The sequence below is a fragment of the Phasianus colchicus genome, chromosome 1 (genome assembly GCF_987193195.1).
Source record: "Phasianus colchicus chromosome 1, bPhaCol1.hap1.1, whole genome shotgun sequence".
In the NCBI taxonomy this organism is placed as follows: Eukaryota; Metazoa; Chordata; class Aves; order Galliformes; family Phasianidae; genus Phasianus; species Phasianus colchicus.
In genome coordinates this window covers 95421972-95440081 of record NC_143436.1, presented here as the reverse complement: position 1 = coordinate 95440081, position 18110 = coordinate 95421972, and the positions used below count along the sequence as shown (strand labels likewise).

Genomic DNA, 18110 nt, shown 5'->3' with positions numbered 1-18110 from the left:
TTCTTGATTTGGACTCCCTCTGTGGTTTCTGAAAAGGAAAATATTGCATACAAGTTCTGAATGGTAATGAAGGTTCCTCTCCACACACGATATCCACAGAATTAATTATTTGGTTGCTTGTATATGGGTAGAGCATCTACACTGAAGTACTTGTTTAACTACACATGCTAGATATGGTACTCTTTTTCAAACAGAACTCTTAAATAATCTTTATTGGAGCGTACTTCTCAAATACTATTGTCAATTTTGTTTTTATCACAGATTGCTCTCATTTTTTTCTGGATTTCAAGCTTTGCTATTGCCTGCCTCTAGTGTTCTTGAACTTCACTTAAGTCAAAATTTTTTGGGTGAGAAATTAGACTGCATAGATTACCATATCTGTGAATGTCATATACTGGCTTCATGAAGAAAATAAGACTGTTAACAGAATGACTTCATCAGACTCAAATGAAATTAAACAGTTGTTAATGATTTTCTGTTTCCAGCAAGATCATTTATTATGCACAGAAAAACCAAACCACCTATGACAACAGCAAAAGAAAAAAAAATCAAACCCACAAAATGAAATTATTGAAGTAACTGCAATTTTCAAATGATAATCCTTCTTGTACCACTGTGTGCCATGTGGAATGCAGATAATGGTCTTTTGTCTCTCATTCTGATATGGTGGTTCTATAATTTACCTTTCTTTTGAGAATAAATTGCTCATCATTTCACTTAATTTGAGAAATGAAATGGTACATAGTGATAATACTTTAATACCAATTGATGATTATAGCCTGGTGATACATCAGTACCTTGTGTTCTAACAGATTACAAATTTTGGGGAAGTAGCACAGAACATTGGCTCTGAGCAAAGGAGGACAGATATAACTGCTTCAGGGAAACTGCTTATAGCACCCTGTGCATGCACCTTACTGGTGAAGGAAGTTCAGAAAAACTTTTGTTAAAATGTTGCATTTTTGCTAGAGAGCGATGAGAATTTCAGTATCTCAGGTCTTTGATCAGATATGAAAGACAAGCTCAGAGAAGTAAACAGTCTTGAACTTGCTTATCTCAAACCATTAATATTTCTAATACATTTAGTTTTCTATTATTAATCATTTCTTCTGATTATTGTATTTTTGTTATTCATAATTTTAATAATTAAAAAATATTTTTCTGTAGTTTACCTCACATTCCTATATAAATAAAAATCATAAAAAAAAATCTGTATGAAGAAAAAAATATTCAATTCATATTTCTTTCAGCATTCTATTACTATTTTTCTCTGAATAAATAAGGTGGTTATTTTTCCCTTTCTTTTCAGTATTCTTCCAGCTAAAAGACTGATCAAACTGGCAAGGAAGTGAAATTTTCCTGGATAAAATTTCAGATTCCCTAAAATGTCTTTCTTCACAGCTTAACTTCAGTTTTAATTTGTGGTGGGAGAGAAATAGCTTTACTTCGTCCCTTAAAAAGGAAACTTCTAACCTGAAATCATAAACTATTTTTTCTAGCTCTTCGTTTTTGAATTCTTGATCTAACACAGCATTTTTTTTCTTTCCTTTGTAATTAAGTTCATACTAATTTATTGCTAAATCATGACACAGACTTTCTTCATTGAAACTTCAGTCTTGTTATGGGTTACTGTGAATTGCTTTGACCTTTTTCCTAAGGATTCACCACATTTTTCACGGCTTTCAAGAAAGTGTGTTACATTTATCTTTCTATATGACTCACACAGAAAGTGGAAGAGACACAAGCAGTAGACAGGAAAGCAGTAAGGGTATATCTCAAAACCATTCTCAGGCAATAGAAAAATGAATATTGCTTGCAAGTATGAATGCGTATCTACTAAAACTGATAATGTTGGTTGGAACATCCAATGCTGTCTGAGGATTTCACAGTAACATGACTTCTTGTAAGAGGCTGTTGTTACCTTACAAGAATAAAGAAAGCTTTAAATACCTTTTGGTGAAATGTACAGGCAAGTATCTGTGAATAGATCTCTAAGTATCTGATACTTCTGATGGAATTCATGTTATGATGTTAGATAAGCTGTCATTTGTAGAAAGAATTGGTCCAAAAATTTTCAGTCTAGGTCATTTTTCTTCTAATAGAAGGCTTGGAGGTAGAAGAATTAACGATTTTATTTCTTTTTTTCTTTATCTACTTTATATTCTAGCCTGCATTTCCTTTACCTTTCCTTCACCTGTATCCACAAAACTTAATTAGTCCCCAAATACACCCTTGAAGAAAAACCTTACTTTTGCTTGGTAACTTCATGCCTGAAGAGGGTATGTCTTTCAGTTGAAACTACCCACATTCTCACAGCAAGTGAAGAGGAAACCAAACCAAAGGAGAGGAGGAAGGACAGGAAAAGAACTTGGCAGGGTAAACTCTTTCTTTTCTTTAGATATTTCTATGGGTCATAGCAGTAGTGGATTGGTTTCTCCCTCCATGGTTTCTGGTTTGTTTTGTTTTTTTGTTTTCTCCACATTTCTTAATCCTCGATAGGTAGGAAGCAAGGAGAAATGAGGCTAACAATGTTCATTTACTGCTTGAATGAGGAGAGCTCTGGATGGCTTTCATCATTCACAGGCAGGAACAGAAATCTCTTTACATTGATTTGTAAGTTTTTTTTGTTGTTGTTTGGTTGTTTTTTTTTTCAATAAATAAGGGGATATGACCAGGTTTTCTTTATAACAAATACTGCAGTATTTCACTGGAATGGAACTATAGAACTGTCTTATTTGATGGCTTGCTAGTGAAGGTATCAAATAACCTGCCTACATCAATGAAAGCTGTATAATTACAATAAGAACAAGTCTTGACTGTATTGCATGTGTCCCAGCTTTCATTATAGTGAAGCTAGCATCATGGGAGAATTCAACTACATGAGCAGTACTCTTTCAGGAAAAAAAAAAAAAAAAGAGAGAAGAGCATAAAGATTGACAACTAAAAAGATAGGACCTTTTTCTTGCAGGTAGTTCATTATGGTAATAAGAATGTGAGAAAAAAGTTTATTAATCAAAAAGAGTGCAAAGAACTGCAGTAAACTATATTTTGTTCCAAAGATGCCATTAACTTCCCCAAGCTGATTTTCAATGGGATATAGCTATCATACTGTGACAAAGCATTTCAGATTAATGTTGGACCCCTCTGATTTTTGAAATAAAGTAATTTAAAATAAATAGCATTCTATCTGATGCCTTTTTACTAACCTTAAAATTATTGCAGTGAGTTTTGTGTTGTTTAAGCAATTTCAGTGATTTGTCTGGAATTTCTCCGAGAAGTGAAAGCAGCTACCATAATAAAAGAGATCAGCAATCTATTTACCTCCATTTAGTCTCAACACTTGACTCCCTGTGAGGGAAATTTTAGAGAATTCTCCTTGACCTCTTTTTTTCTTCCTAGTGCTATTTTGCCTGAGTTTTTTTTATTTTTTATTTTATTTTGTACAGAGTCAGATGTCATTCTGACAGAACTGTCATCTTTGTTAAAGGCTGCTGGTGTCTGAATTTGTTGTATATTAGTTTTTCTTTATAGATTTTCAAGGGCCAGATGCTGGTACTTTATTTCATTTAATTTTGAATACTTCTATTTCTCAGCTTGGGGAAACAAGGAAATATGGCTTTCTATTTACCTTAAAAGAATAAAAATGTATTTTTACATTTTAACATTGCAGTGGCAATGGGCCTGGAATATCATACCAATAATGATAGAATGCCGTGCTACTGGGACAAATCAAACTGGTGGTTGGTGACTTTTGTATTAACATTTTGTCTTGAATGCAGTGAAATTGGTGATTCAGGTGTAAGGACAGTTGCAATTTTAAGAGGTTTTATTTTCTTTTCTCCTTTTGAATGAGTTTGTTTCAGTAGAAAATTGCGGTGGGACTGAGGAGATCCATTCTGAACTCCCTAATCATGACCAGAGAACTGTGAGATATAAGATATTCTACTTAATTGTGTTCATTTCCCTAGCTGTGGAATGAGAATGATGCTACCTTCTTTTCCCTAATTTTTTTTCTGTTACATCTAAGTAAGGATCTTACAGAAACTCAAGGCAGAGTTCCATTCTTTAGTGTATATATATTTGTTTATGAAGAGTTATGAACAAAATCAAGATGCATCTATATGCACTTTTATAAGCTACTACTTTTGAGTCTGCAGACTTGAACAGTTCTTTAAAACTGTTGTTTTTGTTTAGAATATCAAATTACAAAACTCTTTTCCGTGGCCTACTCCTTGTTCTGCTGATTTTACTTACATTCTTTCAGGTAAACTGCACAAGCTTCACTATTGTGCTCAGTGCATTATTTGCAACTATTTCAATTAGAAAGATGAGATTTTATTCAAGATAAAATAGCTCCTTTAAATAAAATAATCTGCTTATATTAATGTTACCACTATAAAATTGAAAGGATTTTTTTTCACAAGTGGCAAAATGTAATTTGGGAAAGAGTAGTTCTTTCAGAGTATACATTTATAGTAGTCTAAAATATTGTATTTGTGTGACTCCAGAACATGGGAGATTAATTTTTCTGTGGAATACTTGTCTTGATATGTCCTCAGAGGTACATTTTATGCTAATAACCATTAATAAAGTAAAACTAGTAAAGTAGAGCACTTGAAAACAAATTCTTCAGTATTGAAGAGTTCACCCACTTGAGAGTTTAGATTTTCCTTGTTAAGGTAATCTTCAATATCTACTCATCAGAACAAGTAGTTATCTTGTCAAATGTATCCTTTTATGTTCTCTGTATATCAGCTGGATTTAGCACAAGTAGGAATTAAGAAGTACAGCATTACAACCTATTTGCTTTCTCTGGTACAAAAGATATAATTCATATAAGCTGCCCCACCAAAAGTGAACAGCAATAGCTAGATATATTGTGAGATACTACATTGTGTCACCTTTCATTCTTTTATGTCAGAAAGAGCAAGAACAATGAGCTCTTCAGATGACTAGAATGGTGGCAAACAGTGACAGTGATGGACCATTAAGAGTCCAGCACTGCAGACCTTCTATTGCAAACCTTTCTAAGGGAGCTGCAGCTAGAGAGTTTCTGTTGATAGCAAATTCTTTGGAGTTATATGGGAAGCAGAATGATCTCTACAGTAAGAACTAAGGGCTTCATTTTATAAGTTATCAGTCACTAGCACAACACTTAAATATTCAGGTTAGATGTTTTCCTGTGGTTCATTATTCCTGTGGTACTTGTATGCAACTGTCAGTGTAACATACTGTACTTTGCTTTCCAGGTGACAAAGCCATGTTTGTAGCAACATCTGTGCTGTGCATAAAGGTCATGTTTTGCTAGCCAGATAAAACTTTTTTTAAAAAATATGAAATGCTACTCAGAGCTGTCCTATGCCCCTCAGAAGGAGCAGTGGAAGAAAGCTGCTGTTCTGGCCAGGCTCTCCAGGTTGTTACCTGCCAATGGTGGCACTGGCTGCCTGTGGAGAGTGCCCACAGGCCTATCAGGATTGTCAGAGAGACTTAATACTCCATAGCACTGTGTGTCTGTGAAGCAATGGCTTTTGTTTACAGTTTGGGATGTTGGTAGAACTTTGGAATATGCTCCTCAAGCTTCAATTCAGGGGCAGTGTGGGCAGGGAACAAGAACCAGGCCAGCAGCTTATGAGGACACTGCATGTGGTGAGAGCAGACCTGAGCTTGACATCTGCACCTGGGGGCAGAGGGAAGTCATAGAGCTGACCACTGCCCTCGGGCATGAGAACTTGTCTCATCCCATGTCCTACCTACTGTATTAAGGCACTTTCTTCCCTTTGCTTCTTTCTTGTCACTTGCTTGAGAGTTCTAACTCCTTTGTTTTCTGACAGTTATGACAAACAAGGACAGTTAACTTTCACTTTGTAGTTCAATGTCAGCTTCCTACTAATCCTCATTTTCTGATATTTATCATGCTTTTAGTTTTGTCCTAAGCTCTTCTGCCATTGTGTAGTATAAGGTCATCACATTAAAGGACAAACTTTTAAGCAATTTTGGGTGATACCATGCTGCCATTACTGAGTATTAACATTGAAGTGGATTTGGTTCTTTGTCTTCTATTCTTCTATTTCTAATTTCCTGAGGATAAAATTTATGCAAATAGCATTTACTTACTTGACTCTTGAAAAGGAAGAAGTCATTGTCGTCTTTTAAATACATTGTTGTCCCTCATTTGCTACTGAAATCTGTTGCTTTCAAAATTGGAAAAAAGCTGTTACAGGTTCTATAAGAAGGTAGAGAACTGGTAATGAAACTCTGGTATCTTTTAACACTTGTTTTTCTTCTTAACACTTGTTTTTCTTCTCTTACTAGGTGACCAAAATATGTTAAATCAAACCTTTAATGAGCTCCAACATTTAATATGATCTACCGGCCCATTAAACACCTCAGAATAATGGTGCTATGTGAATTTACTTTCTATCCTTCCAAAGCTGCTTGGCCATTTTAGCCCAGCTGTGTATCTTGCATTATGAACTCATCCACCACTAGTCTCTAATTGTTTTAGCTAGGGATCTAGATCTACATGAGGCTTTTATTAAAAGGTTTTGGATATTTTTTAATGACATCTGATTTGCTAGCAAAAATGTCAAGCACATAATTGCCATTTCAGAGTTTCATAAATCTGAATCAATTAGTAAAGAGAACCCCTTGACCTCATGTCTGCAAGGCTTCATGATCATTTAGTCTAAAGTGCTAAGAAGATATTGGCACATGATATTCAAGCTGAATTATCCCTTTGTTCAATCCCATTTTCTGGGAGCAACTCTAAATGCAGCTCCCTTTGAATTTAAAACGTTGCTAAATTATTTAGTACTACATACCACAGACTGATTAAATTTTGTGCAGAGTAGTGAGGTTGTTTCCCAGGTAGGTCATCACTCAGTTCAGTTTAGCACTTAAAATTTCTTTCACTCTTAGTAAAAATACAGCACAGGCCATTCATCATTATCAGTCTGGCCTTTAATTTTTATGTCAGACTTTGTCAAGCTTGAAACAAAAACCTTTACATTTTTATGAACTGCAGCCATTGTTGTCTGAATTGTGCTCAGTCATTTCAGTTTATCGGTTTGGTGTTTTTTTTTTTTCCAAAACGAGTCAAATATTCTCAATAGGTCAGATCTGTGTTTCATGTAAGCCTACTGAACCAAAGAGAACCATTTCTCATTTATTTGGAAATGGAGAGTAAAAGTGTTTAGGTCCAAATCTGCAGTGAGAGTAAAGTGTCCAGGCTCCTTGCAGTTAAATGGGTGAATGTCTTCTGTTAGATTAAAATGAGTGCAGCATCAATTCAAGAGAAAAGGAGAGGCAAGAACAAAATTATGACTGGGCAGGTCTGGACAGTGTTGTGAACTAGCCTTGTACAGCACTATTGTGCCCCACTCATAAGCAGATTGTATTTGTGATTGTATTTGTGCTTCTCCTAAAGAGCAGCCTCCTAAACAAGCCAAGCAGTACATTCTCCTCCTTTCTTTACTCTCCATTCACAATCAGCTGTCAGATTACCTGCTGTCTGCCTTCACCTTGCCACTGTTAGTGTGGCCTAAAATCATGCTAACATATTATAGCATTCCATGAAGAACATCCTTAAAACACTCTCCGTGCTTCTCTCTGCATCCACTGAACCATCTTTCATTGAAAATCCAGTTGTCTCGTGTAACCTGAGGGAACATTCATGAAAAAGTATTGAGTATAGAGTCTCTTATTGTCTCCTGCATGATATCTAATCCTTTTTCTGTTTTCAGAAACTTTAATGGAAACAATTAGTTCTCTGTGAATTGTTTGTATTTCAGGGATAGTAAGGTGATGAGCACCATGTTTATTATATTACCATTAGTGAATTTTCAATAGAATATGTTACACTAAACATTCCTTATAGTAGAGAGATTTCTAAACTAACAGTGGCAAGTATTGTTTGATTTATATATCTAACATGGCTTTTCTGTCCTCTTTGGTTCCCCACCTGCAAACTATGGCTATTTTCTGCTTCACAGGAAGATGAGGATTAATACTTAAGTATTATGGAAACAACGATCTGGTGCATTGGTTTGGGTATGGCTACCTGAATTAAAAAGTTCCACTCTACGTGGTCCCATGGTCATAGCAATCCTCAGTATTTAGGGGCATGAAAGTCATAAACAAAAATTTGTTTTTGGCTGAACATTCTGTGCAACCAGATTCAGAAACTGCAAGGCCAGAAAATAGAATTAAATATCTCTGCTACACACATTTGCTGGACAGAAGTTCTCAAATCCATGTTATTGAGATACTTCTTGACAGAGAGATCAAGGTGAGATCAAAGCTATGTAGCCCTTTTAATAGTATGTTTCTCAGTAACTGCTAAAGAGAAAGATGTGGGTAATGCAGGGATCTGCTTCACTGGAAGCATGGTAAGTGTGCCCCAAAGTGAAAATACTGCCAAAAAAAGAAAGTATAGAACCAGAAATAGTCAAATAGTAATACCTTTTTCTGACATTTATATGGATACTTAAAATACTGACAGATTCATATGCCATAAACAGAAGCCTGTGCTCTGTTTGTATTTTATATATAACTTTTGTTTATATATAACTCTTTTACAGTTTATTTTTGCAGTCTGATTTTTGGAGCTACCAAACTCACTTACTTCCCACATCTTCAGTAAATAAGGAGAAAATGAAGGTTGCAGATTATTATTCTTTCTTTTGAGGCCCATGTTCTGCATTCTCTCATGCAAGAAACAAACAAGCAAAAAAAAAAAAAAAAAAAACACACATTTTCAAGGCAAAAACATTAAGGTTTTCTCAGGAACCCATAAATCTTCCTAGAAAAACTGAAAAAGATTCTTTCTGTGACAGAGACTCAATAGGACTGGTAGACCCAAATAAGGACATTACATGAATGTGGTACTCAAGGGCTATTTAGAATACTAATTTTCATTGAGGCTTAGGCTGCCCCAAATAGATTTTAAGGATAGAAAGTGATGCAAGAGTTCCAAAATCTGTTGATGGTAAGGCAGTTAGCTATTTTGTCACTTTATGTGTACTTTCCCATGACACACTCATCATTAAAGGATAGATACCATTAAACTTAGATTTCTTTGGGCTCACCTGGCTGATTTTGGTTCCTGTCTTGTTCTGTGGTTATTGAGAGCAAGTAGCTGTAATGCTATGAACAAAGCAAATCAGCTGCAGTCATTTGCATAGTGAATTTCTCCTTTCTCTGGTAAGAAAGAAGCAAAGCCAGTCCTATTCTTTGCATTTATGTTTCTTCTGAGGAAACATGTTTTTCTTTGAGATTTCTGACAAGCTGCCACATTGATGCTTTGCATCAGAGTTAGTGACTTCAATCAGCATAAATTTTTGCTGCTCTTGGTGTGATCAGAAAAGATAAACCTACTATATCTGTGTTAAAATACTTGTATCTTCTATTTCTTGTTAACCAGTCTCAGTTTCCTACATAGGCTTTCTTTTAATGTAATAAATCTTGTTGGAAATATTTCAATTAGAATAGAAACTGGAAAACAGTGAGCTGCTAAATTCACCAGGGACTCATGTAATCTGGTGTGTGGCAAACTAGGTAGACAGTGTGTGTGTAGAACAAAAAATTGTATCATAAAACCATAATTTGTCGGTTGCAACTGAATCACCGTTGCAAAATATTAAGTAACATATTTAAGAAATATAATTATGGGAAATATGTCACATTAATTAGCTGTTATGTACAAGGCTGATTAGTAAAGCTTTTCTACTAAATAAGGATGTACTATCCTTATGAAGAAGGCATTTTTGTTGCCATGTTGGCTTCATTTTTAACAGATATTTATCTAAGGAGTTTCCCTTTATGAAAAGAAGTTGCATAGATCAGTACATATGACATATCTTTTTTTTAAATGTTAATTTATTTCTAATGATTGTTTAATTCCGTTCTGTTTAATTATCGTGGTACTCACATTCCAGGTAGCATGGCAGTTCTTCCTGATGATTAATGTGGCTACACTGCCTTTTTTGAAAAACCCGTTTTAATTTTTCTGGTTTCTAATATTTCATACTGCAGAACAGATGTAAATATCAGTGTACGGCAGACAAAAGACAGATCTCATGCCATTTTCTGAAGGTTTCCAGGAGGGAAATCCCACAGGTATAGGTTCTGGAGGGGATAATGCTGGTGTTCATCGAAACCAGAATAATACAGAGTTATAATACAGGTGACTCATAGATATTAACTGACAAGGAAACTTTTAAAGTGGCAAAGTAATCTGTCATCCATCATGAAAATAAGGCAAACATTATAATTTGAAGTCTTAAGGGAATAATTATGCTGTGCTGAACACACGAACCCTGTCTCTGAAATGTCTTCTGTTGGGCCCAGTACTGTAAAGGGCTGAGCTGCTTTAGCTTCCATTAATTTTAGTCAGAACTGATGGTACTCAGAAGGAAATTGCATTTCCTTCCACAGCAAGGGAAGATAGATCATGGGTCAGGTTTGTTCTCCTTTATTGCATTGCATTGAATAGCACCCTTCAGAAATGGTTGTGTTTTTTTTTTTTTTCCCGAAATCAGTGTGGAATGGCTTGCTTACCATCAATTGATAAGAAACTAGTCCTTTCCTTTTAAAGCTGTGGTATAAATAATCTGAAAATTGTCAGATGCTTTTTACTTCCTCACAGAAGTGTTTTTCTGTATTTCTCTTCAGGGCTTCCTTTTGTTTGTTCTTTAAAACCTGCAATCACCTTATAAGCAAAGTGATACTGGTCTTGATTGCTTTTGGCAGTGTAATCAAAGTATTTTCTATCTGTACATCTGGTTATGTTCTGCTCTGTACAGGAGCATTTTGCAACAGTTTGCTGGTTCCTCTGGAATGAAGTGGCAGCTGCCTGTGCTTGGCATACCTGTATTTGATCAGAAGCTGAAGGGTTTTGTAGGATGCTGTCATCCGGGCCTTGCATCTTCTCTGACTTGTATACTTACCTTTTAACAGTAATATAATTGACTTTTCTGATTTTTCAGTTCTAAGCTATATATTAATGATAACATGTATGTATTAAGGATGATTGCAAGATGACTGCCTACTAATTAGGGTAAAGATTTTGAAATATACTCTGCTCTAGATCTTAGCAGACAACTGTGTCTTAAACAAGTGTGTGGGAAGAAGAAAAGCAATCCGGAAAAAGCAGCTCTTATAGTTAGTAGCATTTTCTCCCCTTTTTCCGTCCATTGAGTCTGTCTGAAAGTGGGTGTTTTAACATACAGCCATTTCTTGTTAACATGTGTGTGTTTATTTTAGCATGATGGTGTTGTTGTTTCATCTCCCACTCTGACACAGCATGTTTCATCTGTATATGGTTTCTACTGTATGAGACATTTAAAATGGCTCAGTGAAGAAATGGATTCTTGTCACTTAAGCATTCACTCTCCAGATCTATGGAAACGTGGTTGTTTTAACAGTATTTTAAATTCTGTTTGCTAGCACACTGACTATAAAAAATTGAGAGTGATATAATGTCAAGAATTTAAAGGTACCACTGTTGTACCTGTAATAATTTGTGTTTATCATGTTTTAATTTAATCATTTTTGACATACTTGTATTTACAAATTAAACCACTATTATGGTTCTCCTTTGTATGCATGATATGATTTTATTTTATATTTTTTTTCCACTCACCAGATGTTTTCAACACTTTGCTTCCCACTACTGTCATCCCCTCCCTTACCACTGCAACAGTCACAACCACTGTAGCCTTAACAGCCAGCACAACCACATCGGCAACAGCCATCAGCACCAGAGGTACGGTATGCTTCTTTGTTATGGCCTGAAAAACACATTATAAATAGGAAATTATAGGTTTGGTTTTTAAAAAAGAATAGAAATTGCTAAAGAGAGACTTCAAACATTTTAGTTCAAAATAAATTTAATAGAATTATCCATGTGGTGATGGCTCATGGTTAAGAAAAATTACTTTTGACCTTGAGTACTTAATTGCGTTAGCAGTATGTATGTGAACTTTGACAGGATGCTTAAATTATTTGTATACATTTGCATTTAATTTTTTTGAGGTTAGTAAATTAACTTGAATGTAAAATGCAAGCAAGCTATTTTTAAATAAACATGACCTTTTAAGACTGGTTATTTTGGGTGCTAGTGTTTAAAACAAGATAAGTGTCTTTGCATTGGAATTACTGTTGATGCAATCCTGCTTGGCAACAAAGAGGCATCATATTTCATAATTTTTGTCACTCTTTTGGAATTAAAGGTGTTCCTAATGTAAGTTGTTGTTCTGTGTGGGTTTTTTTAATGATTCTAGTATTGCTTTGCTTTGTTATGAGTGAAAGCTTAATTTTATGGTTATATTCAGTGTTGAACAGGAACTGTTCAACAGTGAAGTTGTGTCTGCAAGGTTTCACAGGTTATCATCTTAGGGTTAAGGAATAGTTAATATTATCTCTTACATATGTGAAATGGCAGACGGTTCCTGTGTGATCAGTAGATGGCTTTCATCGTGCAAGGAGAGAGGAAATCATATTCAGTTTTTGCAGTGCCATATTCACATGATGCTACAACTATCCCAAGGAAGTGAAGACTGTTAAAATTTTTTCTTTCTGCGAGCATCGTTATGAGGCAGTTGCAGTGACCAACCTAACTTGTAAGAATAAGCTGAACTAAATAGCATTGTATAAAGGCTGTGACAGTATCAGATTATCCAGTTCCCACCTCCATAGATTATTTATATGTTAATAGTGTGGTCTTCATGTGATAAACTGATGTCAAGCCTGACATTGTTTTTAAGCTTTAATATTAATTAGGGTGTAGTGAAAAGCAAAAAGGAAAAGAATGATATAATAGAAAAATAAAAATAAAAGGTGGAGAGACCATGGAAAATAGTAATGTGCTCCAAGGGCTAAGTAATAGTAAGAGGAATGGTTCTGGATAAGGAACTGAATGACTAAGATGATCGTATCTTTAAAGAGAGTGTTTTGAGTCATGCAGCAGAAGCTTCCCAGCTTTCTGGGAGCTTGTATTCTGCAAGGACAAAGTGCTTGGTGTTCCATGTTGGTGTTTGCTGTCCTTGATTGTTTTGTTCTGTGAAAATGTCATGTGATCATAACTAACCTGTGTCTCTGATATGCTTGCACATTTAGTGTACCAATGTGATTCAGTTATTCTGTTCCTTCACAATTTTCAGTTAGGACTTCATTTTCCACTACTCTCAAGTGTTCATTTTCACCATATGCATGCCCTGCAATAAAAAGAATAGCTGGAAGACACTCTTCCAGGCTTCTGTTCTACTACATATTGTAAAGCGTGCAATTTAGTGCTACAGTGACAAAGGGATACTATTTAAGAGAAAGTGAAAGAAGAAGGAAATCAGAAGAATGTGATCAATCACTAAAAAATCAGCAATTCTCTTAGAAATGGAATGCAGCAAAATGACTGAGAAGATGAGATTGTCTGACCAAGAGATCTTATCTATCAGTTCCTTGAGTTTGAAACAATCTGAGGGACAAAGGGTTTTAGGAAAGCTGTTTCTTGAACAACTTGTATTTGAAAGGAAGTTTGAAAGTTTTGGAAGAGTTATGTTCCAGATTCAATCAGGCAAATGAGTCCTCTGAATTAGTGGCAAAGACATTTAGTGGGGAAACTTTTAAGTGTAGAGGAGGCAGTGGCGCAGTGTAGATGTCTAACTTCTAGATTTACTTTCATCAAACTTGATTTCTTTAAAAGTGCTTTATGCTAATGACAGAGGGAAATGGACAAGATACTCTCCTTAGGTCTTGTCACCCCCCCCCCACTCTTGGACTCATAAATAATGTTCACAAACCTGCAACAAATGATGCGAGGGTCAAGTTTTCAGTTTTATCTCTTTCTGACTGAAAAAAAAAATACCATGTAATCATATTTTCCTGTGTTGCTTCTGCTTCATATTCCAGTAAGAGTTCTGACTTGAAGGACTTCATAAAGTCATGAAGTTGGGAAGCTAAATATACTTTCAACCTACAGAACTTATATATATATATATATATACATATATATATATATATATATATATATATATATTACTTTGCTTCCAGGTAGGTTAGAAGTAGCATTTCTCTATACCTTAGTTTCTTATTTCTTATTTGATCATACTTTAAAGAAACAGAAGTTTACATCATACGGTTGCAACATATAGATTAATAAAGTCTTTAAAATGGATTTCTAATATCTGAGATATCTTTCAACTGGACTTCCAGTAGCTGATATAATATTCTTGCTGAGTAGATTTCATTACTACTATTCTAAAATTATTATGAGATACTTATGAATCACCTTAGGTAAATTTTACAGGACATTCCTATGTTCTGCAAGACTCTTACACAGTCCACCTTGAGGAATGTTACATCTAGTCACAGGAAATGCCATTACAGAAATATACTGCAGGATATAAGGATCTCAGCGAGCCTTTAAATCTATGGCATTTTACATTATGATGATTGTGCCTTCTCATTACCAAAAGCCTGAATTAATTGGAAAAAAAAAACCAAACCATCATCAGTTATTTCTGGAACTGTGTGACCCATCCCTTTCTCAATTTGCATGGAGTTTAGTAAACAGCAGAAAAAGTTACTGATCCAGTTGGATAATAGTATGATAATTCATAAACATTTTCTTTAGTCAAACTTTTCACTTTCTCAGACAAACGTATGCTTGCTTTTATGTTCAGTCCTTCAGGAATTAATTATTCTTTTAATGGTACATTACCTACTAACTCAAAAGTCTAAACAAAATTTGATGTCAGAGAAGACTATTGTTTTTTATGTATTTGTCAAGGGTATCTTAAAGCCTAAAAACCATGCTGAGGAATGCACAACAAAATCAGAATAAAATGTATTAGTAGAAACAATTCAGGGGTCTAAAGAAGCATAGTATAGGTAGTCTCCTTCTCATCAGGCTTTTATGTAACATTAAAGCTCTGTGTGGATGCATATTACTATTCTGTTTTTATTAATGGGAAGAGGCAAAGAAAATTGAGGTTTTTTCACCTAGTTGTGGAAAGAGGGATCCCTCTACTGTGGAAATCCTTTGTTAATATAAAGTTATAGATGATTCTGTGTCCACCCTTTGAAGTCCTATAGGTGAAGAGAGAGTATAGTTAACAGTATAGAAGCCACCTCCACTCATAACAACTCTTCATGTTTATGGGTTCACAGAAGATAAAAGCATAAAAGCTTGTGCACTGTCTTTAAACACACGATTGTACACAAGACCCTCACATAGGCTTGCCATTATGTTAATCATTCCCCTCTTCCCCAAGATCTTCCCCAAGATTTTTGTTTATTTAAATCTCTTTCCTGACAAGAAAAATATATATATATAATAATAATCAGAGGTTATAAAACTCAATTTTGACTTATTTTTGACATTCTCCACTGTCCCCCGCTACACACACTAATAGGTGTAAAAGTCACATTGCAAGAGCATTCCAAACTCGAAAGATAGATCCACTCAGTTCTGTTCCATTTATCTGAGTGAGTCAGTCTCAACTGACTCATTTCTGTAATGACTGTGCCAGAATGTTCACAGCTTTATATAGCAGTCTCTAAAAACATCTCCAAAAACATTGCTCATAACAGAGATATGAGGTTGCTCCCAGACAGCTGCTCTACAAAGTCAAAAAGTTGATTTAATAGTCAGGTTGTTCACAAAGTCAATTAACATACATATTCATGTATAAACTTAAAAATAAATAAATAATCATTGTTAAATCACTGTTTTATTTTAATCTTTGCTTTTACCATTTTGGTAAGAAAGCTTTCTTAAAGGATATATGGAGAACTAAATTTAGAAGAATAGTTAATGGTGGATTAATAAAAGATTTGAGACTGCGATTATTTTGATATACTACAATAAATTGAAAATGTGAATTTTTCCATTTAATAGTGTAGATGACAACAATCCCAGCAAGAAAATAACCTTCTTTTTGTCCCATTTCTGTAGTCTTCATGAGAGAAAAGAAGGAAAAAGACCCAATTAGTTGTTTCATTGTAGGCAGTTAAAATGCATGAATTACTTGGACAGTATTTATATTCTCTAGTTCTTTTCATATCAAGAGAATTTTGAGCATTGCCAGTTTTTTCTTGTGACAATTTTTCTTTCACATAATCTGATTAAGATACGTAGGTTACTCCTAAAGTAGTGACCTGTGACCTCTGTATATTTCAATGGAAACAGAAGCATTACTAAGAGCACAATAATGCTATTGGATGGAGTGAATTCTCAGCTGTAGTACACTATTTCTCAATATAGTCACCACCTTTAGCAGGCTTCTGAAGGTGAGCTGACTGAGATGCTCTTCATTTCATAGTGTGACAGCTGTGCATGGCATTCTGAAAAGTGGATTATATTTCATGTCTCTGTTGCCACTGCTGAAATGCACCACCCACCCCTCACTGTGCCACTCCTCATTGGTCTCCATAAACATTCAGGAAGTGTCGATGAATGTTAGTGGGTGCCATTCTTTCCATATGGAGGAATTCAGTGAAACACCTTTGCTTCATATACACTTCCACATTAGAAGCCCCTTTATCAGAGTGCTCCTTTGGTGCCATCTATTGCACAGCAACATAATGTAGCTGAATATTGGTCAAAGAGTTCAACCTCTACTGTCTATACCATCAATATCTGCCTCTGATGTCCTGGGCCAACATTCTTAAATAGGAGGCATTACTTTTGGAGCAACCCTCATAGCTTGGTGCTTTGCAATATGAACAGAGAAAGAAACAGCAAAGCAAGAAAAACATACAGAAGGGACCAAAGATATGTAGCAGGTAAGGAAGACAAGAATAGTTATATCTTAGGTATAGGTGTTTACAATTACTTGCATTCAACTCTGATAGTAAATAAAACCAAAGTCTAATGTTAAAAGCAGTTTTGTATGACAGCATGCTAAAAGCTTGTTGCTTTATACTTTATAGCTGTAGGAGCATCATAAAAGCTAATATGTGCCTGTTCTTACTCAAACCAGATAACAAAATTACAACTTTCCAGGTTTTTATTTCTTCTTTTTTGTTTTCCTTTCTCTTATAATAATCTTTTACTGATTTATGCAACTTCTGGACTCCCCAGTCGATCAAACAATTTGGCGTTCAAAGCAAGACTCTGGATAGTTTAGACTATCTTTCTCCCCATCAGACGTTCCAGCCTTTACCTCTTCTTTTGCAAGAACTGCTATATCTTGATATTATAATGACTTCTTTCATTGGATCAATTTTTCATTCTGCTTGTTACCCCACTATTTAGGATGTCTTCATTTAGACCACGATGAAAGCCCAAACTTATTTTATAAGCCTGTTTACCTAAGTCTTGAGACATTCAGAGCGCTCTCTGATAAGAACTAGTATTTCTTACCCAGAAGAAACGTCAACAGGCTACAGATCAGTAGCTGGGAAACCTTCCCTAACAAGTATCTCCAACCAAATGATGGAGGGACCATAAATAGAAAGTGTCTCTCCATTCCTTGGTATTTCTATGGTCAAAGACAGTGGAGTAGACTGGGGAGAAATTGTGCCTTGTCTCCCAAGGTTCACTACTAGCCAGCAAGTGTGGATGGGAGACACAGTGACTTAACACTGTTTGCCTGCTTTTCCTCTTCCTTTTCCTTTTCTTTCCCTCTGCTTCTGAGTGTTCTGGTACTGGAAGGAAAACTCCACAGCTGTGTTTGTGTACAGCCTCAACTCATCAGCAAACATTTGGCTCTTTGGCTGAATTCTGGGCTTCTGTGCAACAGGGAGGAGAAAACCTGGAGAAACCCAAAGCATTGTACCAAGAGAGCAAGAGGGCAAAATCTGAAATAAGTTGATTTGGGTAGTTCACACTGATGGCTAGCTAAAATCCACCACACTGTTTTCTCATTCTCATAAGAGCAAATGGAGAAAATATGCTGAAAAAAAGGCTCATGGGTTGAGATAAGGACAGGGAGATCTCTTACCACTTGCTGTTGTGAGCAATTTAGACTTAGCACAGGGAGATCAATGTAATTTATTGTCTGTTGCTAGTAACAGGCTTGAGCAGTGAGAACTAAAAGGAAACAAAAAACACCATTCCCCATCCGTCCTTTTCTACCTCTTCTCCTCACCTGGCACAGGGGAATAGGGAG

The 18110-nt window shown here is 35.4% G+C and overlaps 1 protein-coding gene across 4 annotated transcripts in view; it reads left to right on the top strand.

Annotated features, from left to right (window-relative positions):
• The window catches only part of CADM2 (cell adhesion molecule 2), a 627326-nt gene that overhangs the window by 568916 nt on the left and 40300 nt on the right, over window positions 1–18110 (top strand). For 3 of the 4 annotated variants that reach the window (XM_090120994.1, XM_031612686.2, XM_090120985.1), the window contains one exon: window positions 11645–11764. The exons of the other annotated variant lie outside the window; for it this stretch is intronic. In XM_090120994.1, the coding sequence (XP_089977120.1) occupies window positions 11645–11764 (120 nt within the window). The remainder of the gene's footprint in view (window positions 1–11644; window positions 11765–18110) is intronic. 4 annotated transcript variants of the gene reach the window in all.